The sequence below is a fragment of the Phyllostomus hastatus genome, unplaced genomic scaffold (genome assembly GCF_019186645.2).
Source record: "Phyllostomus hastatus isolate PE091 unplaced genomic scaffold, TTU_PhHast_1.1 phas_scaffold_182, whole genome shotgun sequence".
Taxonomy (NCBI): domain Eukaryota; kingdom Metazoa; phylum Chordata; class Mammalia; order Chiroptera; family Phyllostomidae; genus Phyllostomus; species Phyllostomus hastatus.
The window spans coordinates 13719736-13732906 of record NW_025334013.1 but is presented as its reverse complement, the minus strand read 5'-3'; the positions used below and the strand labels follow the sequence as shown (position 1 = coordinate 13732906).

At 62.6% G+C, this 13171-nt stretch overlaps 1 protein-coding gene across 4 annotated transcripts in view; it reads right to left on the bottom strand.

Annotated features, from left to right (window-relative positions):
• Nucleotides 1–314: 314 nt before the first annotated feature.
• EPHA8 (EPH receptor A8) overlaps nucleotides 315–13171 on the bottom strand; it is a 32916-nt gene continuing 20059 nt past the window's right edge. Inside the window, exons 5-18 of one of the 4 annotated variants that reach the window (XM_045859786.1) lie at nucleotides 12358–12693; nucleotides 8998–9122; nucleotides 8754–8916; nucleotides 7469–7565; nucleotides 6160–6227; nucleotides 5475–5501; nucleotides 4920–5084; nucleotides 4533–4718; nucleotides 4200–4261; nucleotides 3478–3687; nucleotides 2455–2604; nucleotides 2176–2366; nucleotides 1704–1877; nucleotides 315–1566 (exon numbers count right to left, since the gene is read on the bottom strand). In XM_045859786.1, the coding sequence (XP_045715742.1) occupies nucleotides 1452–1566; nucleotides 1704–1877; nucleotides 2176–2366; nucleotides 2455–2604; nucleotides 3478–3687; nucleotides 4200–4261; nucleotides 4533–4718; nucleotides 4920–5084; nucleotides 5475–5501; nucleotides 6160–6227; nucleotides 7469–7565; nucleotides 8754–8916; nucleotides 8998–9122; nucleotides 12358–12693 (2069 nt within the window). In that variant the 3' untranslated portion in view covers nucleotides 315–1451. The remainder of the gene's footprint in view (nucleotides 1567–1703; nucleotides 1878–2175; nucleotides 2367–2454; nucleotides 2605–3477; nucleotides 3688–4199; nucleotides 4262–4532; nucleotides 4719–4919; nucleotides 5085–5474; nucleotides 5502–6159; nucleotides 6228–7468; nucleotides 7566–8753; nucleotides 8917–8997; nucleotides 9123–12357; nucleotides 12694–13171) is intronic. The other 3 variants (XM_045859787.1, XM_045859788.1, XM_045859789.1) reach the window with 3 other exon arrangements.

Genomic DNA, 13171 nt, shown 5'->3' with positions numbered 1-13171 from the left:
GCTCAGTGCTGGTGTCTCCGAGGAACAGCTCTGCTGGCTGCAGGGAGGGCTGGGCAGGGGCTGGGGGCTGGGCCTGCCCTCCCTGGAGGCCAGCAGGGGCCTGGCATCCTGCCCACTGGGGTTCCTCGGAGCCCTGCCAGCTTCCCCTGGGCTGGAGCTTTCTCACCCTGGGTGCTTCTTATGTGCTTTGAAGACCATTTTTGCATTGTCAGGAATGAGGAAAAAATATTCTGACATGGTAGAAAAAAGATATTTACATACCCTGGTGGGCCGTAAGGGAGAGGGTCAGTCTCTGACGGCTCGGGGCGGGGGGGGGGTCGGAAGCCCCCTCCCACGCACAGCTGTTCTGGTGGGAGGGTGTAGGGGAAAAGCCCTGGGAGGAGGTGTGGCTCAGAAACTTGGCTGCTCTGTGACCTTGGACAAGACACGCTCACTCCCTGGGGGTGCCCCGGTGGTGCAGGAGCGGTGCTTGGGGCTCCAAAGCTCTAGGATCGTATGGTCCCTGATTCCAGGCGTGGGGCTGGGGGGCGGTGAGGGGGGCAGGGGGACTCACAAGAAAGGAGCCCTGGGCTGAGGGGGACATCAGAGACGAGAGGGAATTTGGTGGCTCCGGGCCCCTAGCCAGGCAGCCAAGTCCAGCTGCGGGCATCTCATGTACCCTGCGGTGATGCCCACGCAGAGGTGGCCAGGGGCGCTGGCCGGGAACCCTGTTTTCCCGTTGAAGCAGTGGTGGAAGCCAGGTGGAGGCTGCAGGTGGCCCCCACCGGCTGGAGGGAGGGCTGGGACCTGAGATAGAGCCGGGAGTGGGCTCCCCCGGGGTGGGGACAAGGGCGGGTCTGGTGCTGGTGTGGGGTCAGAGGCGGCCTTTGGCTCCGGCCTCCAGGCCAGGGGGAGGTGGGTCTGAGCCTCGCTTCAGTCCCTGCGGGTGCTGGGGCCTGGGCCCGTGTTCCGCAGGCAGTGTCACACCAGGGTCTCCGCTCACAGGCTTGTGACACCATCCTCACCCACGACATGCCACCTGCAGTCACGTGTACTCGTGTCCCTGTCTTAGTGGATGAGCCCTCATGCCCTAGCTGACACGTCCACTCTGGGACCCGGTGGGTGGACACACACACACGTGGTCCCATGGCCTTGTGAGAAAACACAGGAGCACACGTGTGTGCACACAGGCTCACACACACAGAGGCAGGTGACTGATGTCTCCGTTGGGCTCAGTGGCGTTGAGGCCCCTGTCCTGGGCCAGGGGTCCCAGCCATGCTGGGCACCAAAGGTCCCTCTGCAGGTGGCCTGACCCCGACGATTCTAGGCCCTGGGGGGCAGTCCTCGGCCTCGTGGGTGTCCGACGGGAAGGCAGCCAAGGAGCAGGAGCAGAAGCCTGGGGCTGCCCGGACCACCGGCCACCCCTGCAAGTCCTCCGACAGCTGGCAGGACCCAGGGCTGGCGTGCATTGGTCAGAGGTGCCGGCGGGGCCCCTGGGTGCTGGTGAGCTGGGTCCTCATGGTCTGGATGCTGCCCAGGATCTTCTTCTGGTGGCCCATGAGGGTGATGCCGAGGGCACGCACGTCCCTGTGAAAAGAGGGCGGTGTTGGCCTGACTGGCCTGGGGGGCTGAGGGCCATGGGGACAGGGACACGCTGAACCCCTGGAGCCACCGCTGGCCCTCTGCCCTCTCCCCCGCCCAGCCCCCATGGGACCACCACTTACTGGGCGTTCATTCGAAGCACCATGCCCAGAGACGAGTAACCACCTGCAGCGAAGTGGTCCCGGTAGCGGCCCATGCGGATGGAGTCCAGCCAGTCCCCCACGGTGAGGCCGCCACTGCCACCCCCGCTCCCCCGGAGGTCAAAGCAGCTCTGGGCAAAGGCGGGGGCTGGACACCTGAAGCACAGGGGCCTTGGTAAGTGGCCTGCCAGGACCTCTGCCTTCTTCGAGGACCCTGCCATTAGCCTCCCTCGGCCTCCATCCAGGCTCAGTGGTGGGCAAAGGGTTTGAGGGGCCAGACCCCAGGCTCGAAAGGAGAGGGCCGAGGAAGGCCCCGGCAGAACAGGGGTCAGGGTCCAGGCTGGGTCTGGCCCAGGGGTCAGGGCAAGGCTGTCCTAGGGTTGGGGCTGAGTCAGGGCAATGCCAGGAGGGCAGCCGGGCCGGCTGGGGCAGAGCTGGGGTGGGGGCCGGGCACCTGCTGACAGTGGCCGTGGCCCGGAGACTCTCAGGGTTGCAGGTCAGCGCGTCAAGGATGCTGACAATCTGGGAAAAGCGAGGCCGCTGAGCCCGGTCCTTGTGCCAGCAGTCGAGCATGAGCTGGTGCAGGGCGCGGGGGCAGCCCATGGGCGCCGGCAGGCGGTACCCCTCCTCCACGGAGCTGATGACCTGGGGAGGGAGCGAGGTGCCGGGCTCGAGGCTGGCCCGCCCTCCGAGGCCCCCCACCGCCTCTGCCCGGCCACGGCCCCACACTCACGTCACGGTTGGTCATGTTCCAGTAGGGCCTCTCCCCGTAGGCCAGCACCTCCCACATGACCACGCCAAAGCTCCACACGTCACTGGCCGAGGAGAAGGTCCGGAAGGCGATGGCCTCAGGGGCCGTCCAGCGGATGGGGATCTTCCCTCCCTGCGAGGGACACGGGGATGTTGAGCACCTGTCCTCAGCCTGAGCCGGGGAGCTGGACACGGCACCTGTTTCCCAGGCTGAGGGCCCTCCCCACCGGGTCCCACTGAGGAGTCCAGTGGGGGAGGCGGGGCCAGCAGCCTGGGGAGGGGGCTGATCAGGGGGCCCCACACAGGCAGCTGCTGTGAAAACTGAATGAAGGGGAGTGTGTGAGTGCGTGGCATGTCATAGACTCTCAGTAAACACCAGTCGAGGGGTCAGTGCCTGGACAAGGTGCGAAGCTGAGGTCATGGCTGGGTGGGTACCCCTCCCCTTCCTCCTCCTCTCATTTCTCCTCTTCTCTCTCTTTTTTTTTGGGGGGGGTGGTAGGGGGCGTCACAGATCTTTCCGGTAAGCGGAATCTTATTCAGAGGCCCCGTGGGGCAGAGGCGAAGCGAGGGCTCTGACGGAGGAGGCAGGGCTGGGGGCCGAGCCCCACCGCTCAGCCTCCGCCTGCAGGGCGGCCCCGGAGGCCCCTGCAGGGATGCCCAGATCTCCACGAGGTGCATTTTGAAAATGCTCGTATGCAGCCACACTTTAGAGACAGATGTGGAGTGGATGTGTTTCAGAGAGATGCTGACTTTCCCCGAATCTCCAGGGGAGCGGTCGTGGGGACCAGCCCTGGGTCCAGGGCCATCTGGCGATAGAGGGAAGGGAGGCAAGGCTGCTTACCTTTCCCAGAAGGAGAAAGGGGGGGTGCGGAGCAGAGGCAGGACTTGCCTCAGGCAGAAGGCAACCCAGAAATTGGCCACTTGGCCGAACGACAGGTGGGGGGAAGGTCACTCTCTGTGCCGCCTTGCCCCTCCCTGGGCCTGTCAGGGAGAGTGGGCCGAGTACCGTGGTGGTGTAGGCGCCGTTGGGGTCGTCCTCCAGCACCCGAGAGAGCCCGAAGTCAGACACTTTGCAGACCAGGTTGCCGTCAACCAGGACGTTGCGGGCGGCCAGGTCTCGGTGGACGTAGCCCAGGTCTGAGAGGTAGCGCATGCCGGCGCCCACGCCCCTGAGCATGCCCACCAGCTGCGTGATGGTGAACTGCCCGTCGTGAGTCTGCAGGGGGTGGCGGGGGGAGGAAACAGTTCGGGCTGCAGGGAGGCTCTTTGCAGTCTGCAAAGTGCTTCGCTGCTTGGGAAGCCTGGGACAGGTTCCCACTCTCAGCAACCCCGAGAGGGAGGTGGGGCAGCGAGCATGGAGCATCCACTTCATGGAAGAAGTGAAGGCCCAGAGAGGTTAAGACCTGGACCTCAGAGTGCCCAGCAAATAAACAGCAGGGAGGGCTGGGAATCTACGGGGTTCCGGGACACCTGCCATGCCTCCCGCCTGGGCGGGTTCTCTGCACCTGTGGCAGCGTGACAGCGCCCCGTGTAACACGGGACACGTGATGGGGCTAAAGGCCGTCTGACTGGCGACTGTTAAGACTCTGTGCCTGGTTCCCCTCCCCCAGGGCTGCAGGGTCCAGGCTCCGGGGTGGGGAGAGGGGGGTTGCAGGCCTCACATCACCTCCCCACACCCAGGCTGCCCTTCCCTCCCCCAGCCCGCGGGGACGCTGAAGGGGCACGCACCCTCAGGAAGGTGTCCAGAGAGCCGTTCTCCATGTACTCGGTCACGATCATCGCCAGGCGGCCTGGGGAAGCGGGTGGGGAGGTGGTGGCTCTTGGTGGGGGGGCCGGGGCTGCTGATCAGACACCCCGGGAGCACGTCCCCCACCAGGGGCTGGGCCAGCACAGAGGGCCCAGGGAGCCTGGGGCTCCCGCTGGGGTGGCTCTGGGCGCCCTTCCCGACCGATTCACCCGGGGACTGAGCCAGGGCACAGGCAGAGCAGGGGGGACAGACCCAGAGCCCTGTCCTGGGCAACAGGGGCCCTGCAGGGTGAGGCTGCCTTGCCTGGAACCTACCTCGCGTGACGACGCCTTCCAGGCGGATGATGTTGGGGTGGTCAAACTGACCCATGATGGACGCCTCACTGAGGAAGTCCTGCCGCTGTCTCTCCGTGTAGCCGGCTTTGAGGGCCTTGATGGCCACGGGCACGTCCCGCTGCCCCGGCACCCGCAGCCGCCCGTAGCAGACTTCCCCCGACTCTCCTGCGGACCCCGGGTGGGGCAGGCATGGGGTGGGCAGTGGGACCCTCCTCCGTCAGCCCAGGGTCCCCCACCCCACACTCCCCCAGGGCCACACACCGGAGTGCCCCCGTGGGCCAGCCACACCAGGCCCCTCGGTCTCCCTCTCCCTCTGCCCTGGGTGCCCCTCTGTGGTGTTCCCACCCTCATGACCCTCAGGCTCACCGGAGCCGATGATTTTTTCGATGTGGATCCTAGAGGCCTCAATCTCTCGGGTGAAACCACGGCCCACCAGGGCCGGCTCCTCGTAGGTGTGGGGTTCTGCATAGAACTGGGGCTCCAGCATCTTCCCCGGGGGGTGGTGCAGGGGCAGGAAGACAGGTGGAGGTGCTGAGGGGCCACAGCAGAAGGGCCTTCAGCGGGGTCCAGGAGGACTTTCCCTCCCAGCATCCCATGGGCCTGGGCAGGTCTGGGGGCAGGCAGGGTGAAGAGCCTCTCTGGGCATCTCAGGATGTGGTGGCAAACACTGGGTGCACAATAAGTGCTTGCCGTGTGATAGGGTGTGGTGGCAAATACTGGGTGCACAATAAGTGCTTGCCGTGTGAAAGAAAGCAGGGTCTCTGTGGAGTGGCTCTGGAGTCTCCAGAGGCCTTTGGCGTCTCCAGTGAGTTTGGAGCATGCCTATCACTTTACGGGGTCGCTTCCAGAGTCCTAAGGTCGTTCTAGATAGTTCTGGGGTAGGGATGTAGCGAAAGGATTTCATGGCAAGTGCCAGCTTACCCGCATTTTTTGGGCCATAAGACACACCTAGGTTTTTGAGGAAAATAGGAAAAAACATTTTGAAGCAAAAAATGTATTAAAATATTTAATAACATAAATAACATAAGATTTCACCACTGTAAATGTAAACAGAACTCAACAGCAGCATTAACAACCATTACTCCTCCCAAGTTTGGGAGGGAAAAGTGCATCTTATAGTCCAAAATATACGGTAGGTTGGTTGAGAGCCGTTTTCTAGACAACAGTGTTAAGAAGGATTCTGAGGCTGCCGCATTCAGGCTCAATGGGAACCGGTACCGTGATTGACACAAACATATAGATGGGCCCAAAAAAGCGGGAGATGGAGGAGGGCACCCCCATATTTGCCTTGTTTTCTGGGGTCTCTGCAGAGTCCTGAAAAAACTCTTTCTAGCAGGGGGTCTTGTCCAAGAACATGGGAACCTCCCGAAAATCGGACGCAAAATTGTGGGCGAGCACACATGTCTGTGCATGTCCCTGGGAAGAGGGGCCCTGGCATCCTCAGTGGGGTCTGCGGGCCCACGAAAGGGGAAGAGGGCGGCACCCTCGGGCTCTGGTCTTTCCTGAGGGCACCTTTTCCCTCCCACTCCCAGACCAGCACTGGTGCCCATGCCCCCAGCCCCGTGACCTCCTCGCTGCCCTCTGAACCCAGGGCCCCTGCACTCACCCTGCCCGTTCTGATAGTGCATCTTCTCCTCATCCGAGTCCTGGAAGGCCTTGCTGTAGCCGCAGTGACTGCGAGGACGGAGGACGGCACGCTCAGCCCGAGGCCACACCGCCCTGGGCCCAGCCCCGACCCCATTCAGGGAAAAGCCAGGACTCATCCCCCTCCTCCCCTGCCCCTTTCAGGGCAGCACCCGGCACCCCAGCCCCTGTCCCTGCTGGGGGGAGCCCCCACCCTCAGGCTCTCCATTCAGCTGGACGGTGACATCCGGATGTTTATGAACCCTTCATAATTTGCAAAGTGGAGTCCACTTGCCCTTCCTGGCAAATTCTGCGGGTGTTAGGCAGATTTTATATGAAACTGTCCCTGGTGGGGGCTGAGAGACGAGGCTTCCAAGGCCAGCTCTGCTGTGTGGTCTTGGCAAGCTCCTTCCCTCCCCCGGGCCTCAGTGTCTCCCCCTGTTGGACCAGCCTTCGGCTTCTCACTGCCTGGGACCCTCAGCAGAGCTCGCATGGGAGCTCGCTGTCCCCGCTCCTCCCCCGCTGGAATGGAGGGGGACACGGGACAGTGACTGGGAACAGCTGTTTGCTTCGACACACACTGGGTTCAAGTCCCAGCTCTGGCGTCTGTCTGGCCGGCGGCCTGACCTCTCTGGTCTCCAACTCACTCACCTGCGAAACAAGGCCAGAGCCCCTACCTCGCCGGACCAGCACTGGGGTTAAAGGAGATGGAGGTGGGTGTGGGAGGGGCACCCGGTGGGACTGGCTGTGGGTGGACGTGTAGGTGGAGGATGACAACTGGGGTTGGGGCTTGGACGCCATCCTGTGGCATGAGCGGTGGTGCCACGCCCTACGATGGGGAGGCCCGCGGAGGTGCAGGTTGCGGGGGGCTTGTTTGCCTAAAACACACTCGAGTGGAGTGGCCCACCTGACCTCAGGGGAGAGGTCTGCACTGGTGATGGGAGTTGGGGGGTGTCAGCACGAGAGTGGAGGTCAAAGCCACGGGCCCTGATAACGTCACTCAGAAAAGATGGACCTGGGTCAACAGGAAAGAGGGAAGGGCCTGGGATGAGCCCCGGGTCCCCCAGCCTTTAGAAGTTGTTTGGAGGAAAGGGGCTGGCGGGGATGGAGGATATGGAGACATGGTCAAAAATGGGGGGTGGGCCAGGGCATGGGAGGCAAGAGAGAAGTGTCCTTTCAAGAAGGAGGAAAGAAGAACAGGTGCATCTGTAAGTGAGCCCAGACCCGGGCACAGGCTGGAGACACGGCGCCCCAGGGAGGGGCCTGGGGGCCGAGGGCCCAGGGCCACCCACCGCTTCTTGCAGATGAGCAGGAGCAGAAGCACAACCAGGCCGGTGATGAGTGTCAGGCAGATCCACACGATGGTCCTGGTGTCGTAGCGCGGCCCTGCTGGGGAACCGGGGAGGTGGGGCTGCCTCTCAGCCTTGGTGTCGGCCTGGGGCTCGGCGGCCCTCCCTGGCCCGGTGGGCAGCCCCCTCCACGGTGAGTCAGCCCCAGGGCAGGACACAGGCCCCTGCTTCCTCTGCCCCGCCTCGCCTCTGCTAAGCTTCTCCTTCACAACCCCGCTGCCTGGGGCTTCCTGGCTCCCCAGCCCGGTGCCACCACTTCCTGGGGCTGTGTGACCTGGAAGGAGTCCCTAGACCTCTCTGAGCCTCAGCTATCTCATCTGTAACGTGAGTCAAAAAACGCCCGTGGAGGGCTGCACATTCCAGTCTCAGCCAACCATCCCGCGGCCCTTCCTGGGAGATACTGTCTTCCATTTTCAGAGAGAAAACTGAGGCTGTTCCTCGGAGCTGCACAGTAAATGGGATGCGGCGGGCAGGACTCCCGTCTGCAGTCTCAGCGTGGCGCCGGCCCGAGGGGCACTTCAGATGCACGAGTACCGAGGGAGTGCGGGCGAGCAGGGTCCTCCCTCAGCCTCGAGCCTCTCCATCGTGGCGCCGCCCCCTGGAGGGTGCCCGAGTGCAGGAAAAGACCCTGGCTGGCTGGAGATGGGGTGTGGGGGGCTCAGGCCTGAACGTGCCTTAGAACCACCCCGCGGGCTCGATAGAACCCACTGATTGTGAGAATCAGCGTCTCTGACAGCTCCCAGGCGCTGCTGATGGTGCTGGTCCCGGACTGCCCGTGAGGACCACTGCTCTGGCGCAGGAGGATACTGGGGAAGGGGCGCAGAATTTGTCCCCAAACCGGCCAGGTTCAAATCCTGCAGTGCTGGGTGACCTTGGGCAGGTCACTTCCCTGCTCTGACCCTCATTTTGCTTGTCTGTCAAATGGGGTGGGGATAACGCGCACTCCCCGGAGGGCCTCTGGGACCAGGGTAAGGTGGTTACCCTGCTACCAGGGGCATCACGGTGCCTGCAAGTCACACCGATGTTCAGCAAAAGCCCGTGTTCGTGGGCTGTTGCCAGCTCAGTTGCCTTGGGCAAGTCACTCTCCTTCTTTGAGCCTCAGTTATTTTTAGCTGTAAAAACGCTAGCCTAGCACAAGCACCTGCTCAGCAAGTTCCCTTCCTCCGACCGCAGGGCCTGGAGCCCGGCCTGGCCCCGCTCCCCTGCCCGCCCCGCTCCCTGCACTCACGGGGTTTCCCGGTCTCCACCTCCATGGCCTGGCTGAAGCGGCCGCAGCCTGCTGAGGTGCGGGCTCTGACCTGGAACACGTAGCGGGTACCCGGCTTGAGGCCCGAGACGGTGGCCTTGGTGGTGACGGCTTTGAGGGTGGAGTAGCTCTGCATCTCCTTGTCCTGTCCACAGGAGGGGCAGTCAGCCAAGGGAACCCCTGCCTGGTTCCCTTCCCCCCTTCCTCCCTGCCGGAGGGCCGGTACCTTCTCGTAGTACTTGATCTCGTACTCCAGGATGATGCCATTGGGCTGTTCAGGCTCCTGCCACAGCAGCGAGACGCTGGTCTGGCCTGCCCACTCCTGGCGGATCACCACCACCTGGGACGGGGCTAGGGAGGGAGGCAGCCTTGCTCAGGTGGATGGGTGACAATCCCCAGGGCTGGCCTCTGTCCCACCCCTTCCCAGGCCCTGCATGCTCAGCTTGCTGGCTGTCCTGCCTCTGCCCCAGGAGAGCCAGCCCCCTCCAGCCCTCCCGGCAAATCATAGGCTGCCACCTCTGGTCAGTCACCCAGGCTCTGCACAGCCTGCCTCTGGTCTGGGACGCTGGGCTTGGCTTGACCCAGACAGGGTCGAAGGGCCCCAGCTTCCACTGCCTCCTCCTCTCTGGCCAGCCCCCTCCACTGGGCATGCAGGACCCCACCACCTCAACAAGCAGCTGCTCCTGTCCACCCTGGGGCCCTGTCACCGATGTCTCTACCTCCAAGTCTCCCACCCCCAGCCCTCCGTGGGGCAGCTCTCAGGAGCTCGGGGAAGGAAGCAGGAGAGGAGAAGGAAGGGAGGCATGAATGGAGGGACTCGTGCCCTCATTGCTGGGTTTAGAGGTGTGACCGGGGGAGCTCCGATGATCAGGGACAGGATGGGAGCAGAGCCCGGCCCACCTGAGCTCAAGCATCCTCGCAGCCACACTCTGACGCCCATTCACCTCTCGCCCACGGGCTCATCCGCCCATTCCCTCCTCCACCCACCTTCTCCCTCACTCCCGTGTCCAGTGCAGTTATCCCGGAGGGTGGTCTGCTGCAAAGGGTCAGAGACAGACCCGGCCACAGCCAAACAGGGAAGTGCCCGCAGGGATGCAACCCCCTCCCCCTTGCCACCCCCCAGGCCTCCTCTTCCTCCTCTGCTCAGCCCTGCACCTCCTGTGTCTCCCACCTGCCTCGTATCTGGGCATCTTGTCCCCTGGCCGGCCTGGGAGTCCCCTGAAGGCGGGGACCATACACAGTATGTGCCCAATAAATGTGGATGACTTTAACATGGAAAATGAAAAAACAACTCCAGAGTTAAGTTGGAGGGTGTAGTATGCAGGTGACCCCACAGCCTGGGGCTTGGGTAGGGTGTACAGCACGGCCCCCTCTTGCTGGCTGGGGCACCACGGAGGCAGCTTCCCCATCCAGAGGGCGGCTAAGCCAGAAACCCAGCGGGCACCCCCTGTCAGGAAGAGGTGAGACCACTGGATGCGAGGGACACACATGGAGCCAGGAACACTAATGCTTCTGAAAGAGGAAGACATCTATCTCCCAGACAATAGCTGTGAGCCGGGCAGACGCACAGGGGGATCGGGATCCCAGGTGGGAGGGCACTGGGCAGGGCACCAGAGATGGCTTCAGGGAAAGGGGGTGTTGCGGAGAAGAGGTGAGGGCGGTGGGAGGAGCAAGTGGTCTCTGAGGACAAACCTGGACCAGTCGGTGAAGGGCCCTGAGAGACAGGAAGAGGGAGCCGTGATGGGAAGGACCGCCCACAGGGGCCAGGAGGGAACGGGGTGGGAGGACCACCTTAACTGGGCCGGCGGGGTAGGCCTCCCGGAGACGGGGGCGCCAGGTGAGCGGAGCACGGAAGGAGCCAGCCATGGGGACGGCACAGGGAGGAGTGTGTCACTGCGAGGGAGAAGCAAGGCCAAGGCCCAGGGACGGGGAGGGCGTGGTGTGTTCAAGGAGGGGAAGTGGAGGCCCGTGTGGCTGAAAGGGGGCCACCGGGCCGGAGTGGGTGGGGCGCGGCTGGAGAGGTGGGCGGGGCCTGGGGCCCGTGGGCGGGTCTGAACCGCACGTGAGCTCAGGCTGAAATTGTCAAAGGGCTTCCGTATGACCTGGTCTCACTTTTTTTCTATTTTAAATTAAACTTACTGGGGTAACATTGGCGAATAACATTACATAAATTTAGTCATCCAACCAAATGGGAGAAGATATTTGCAGATCGATAACTCCGATAAGGGGTTAATATCCCATATACATAAATAACTCATACAACTCAATGACAGAAAAACAAACTGTCTCATTAAAAAATGGGCAGAGGACCTAAACAGGCAATTCTTCAAAGAAGACTTGGGCAGACGACCAACAGATACGTGAAGGGATGCTCAGCATCACTAGCTGTAAGGGAAATGCAAACCAAAACCGCGATAAGGTACCACCTCACAGCGGCTGGGATGAGTATGATCAGTAAGACCAGAAATACGTGTGGAAGAGGATGTGAAGAAAAGGGCACCTCTCACACTTTCAAAACTCACTCAGGATGTGGAGTGAGAACCAATCATGAGACACGGTGGGAGGGGGCTCCTGTGGTTGTCCAGGCAACACGTGATGGGCACATGGACGGTGCTATGGATGTAATTGTGTCCCCTCCACCCCAACAAATTAACATATCGAAGCCCTAACCTCCAATGAGATCGCTGGAGCTGGGAGCTTGGGTAGGTAATTAGGTTCAGAGGAGGGCATGGCGGTATGGGGGGGGACCCTTTTGTTGAGATTAGTGCCTTTATAAGAGAGACACCGGAACGCTTATTCCCTCTCTCTCTCTCTCTCTCTCTCTGCCATGTAGGGCCACAGCAAGGAGGCTGCCACCTACAACCAGGAAGAGGGCTCTCACCAGGAACCAAGTCAGCCAGCACCTTGATCTTGGACTTCTGGCCTCTAGAACTGTGAGCGGTCAATTCCTGTGGTTGGAGCCAGCAGCCTATGGTGTTTCATTCCAGCAGCCTGAGCCCACTAAGACGGACGGAGCTGGTGGGGACACTGAGTGTGGAGACCCAGTGGGACTGGCTGGAGGGTGGACGTGGCAGGACAGAGAGAGAGTCCAGGGCTTGGGGCTTGAGTGACCCCATGGATGGCGGTGCCATTTCCTGAGATGGGGGCCCATGGGAAGGGCAGGTTTGGGGGCTTGCTTGTCTGACACACATCTGAGTGGAGAAGGGAGTGGGCAGCTGGACCTCAGGGGAGGCCTGCGCTGGTGACATAAACGTGGGGATAAAAGTGGACTCGGAGGCATGGGCCCTGAAAAGGGCATTCGGGAAAGATGGCGGCGGCGCTCGGCATGCTGGTACACCAGGGCAGAAACAGTGGCGACGAGGGAAAGTTCTGGGGCCCAGGCTTCTAATGGCCATGACCTCCTGCCTCTGTGCTTTCTGGGTCACAGGACGCGACCTACGTTGCTAAGGGAGCCTGCAGCTCCAGGCCCTGGTGAGGAGGGCAGAGCCAGAGGGGTGGGCACTAGATCAAGGCCACAGCGAGGCCGTGGCAGCACCCGGGAGGGCGAGGGGCCCGGGAAGCTGGGGGACAGAGCGTCTCCGCCTACCTGCCTGGTTCGTGGTGATGTTGACGACCGCGGCCCGGCGGGGCTCGGGGCTCAGGTCCGACACGCCGTTGACGGCCTCGATCCAGAAGGAGTAGTTCATGTGCGCCAGCAGGTTGGCCACCAGCAGGCTGGCCTGCACCAGGCTCGTCTGCTGGGGCACGAAGCGGGTGCCGCCCCCGCACTTCTCGCAGCGGCCCAACGCCCAGGGGCAGCGGCGGCACACGGCATTGTAGGTGATGTCGCTGCGGCCGCCCGGGTCCAGGGGAGGGGCCCACTCCAGGGTCACGGATGTCCCATTCACACTGGAGATCAGATTCACTGGTGCCGAGGGCGGCCCTGGGGAGCACAGGATGACAAGCGGGGTGGGGGGTACTTACTTGGGGTGGCCCAGTTTTCCCCACCCCACCATGGAAGGTCTCTGGCTCCCCCATGATATTTGGGGCTCCCTAAGGGTGAGGTCACCCCTACTCTGCCCTTCAGCAGCTCCCCAAGGGCGGAGGCAGTGTCTCTGACGTTGGGCCAGGACCATGGCGGCGTAGTCTGGGCACAAAAAAACAAGGCCTCCTCCTCCACTGGGCCACAGGGATCCTGGGGCTTGTGCTCCCCGATTCTCATCAGAGCCAGAGGGAGACAGCACGGCCCTGGGGGCGCCCCAAAGCCACCCGGGGTGTGAAATGCCCGGTCATTTGTGCCCTGCCCCCCACTCCTTTACCCCCTGTGCTGAAGTTCATGTCAAGGCCACTGAGCACTTGCCTAGAGCAGAGTGGAGGCCCCGGAAGCCCAGCGGGGGACCCCGGTCCGCCCCTCCCCCAAG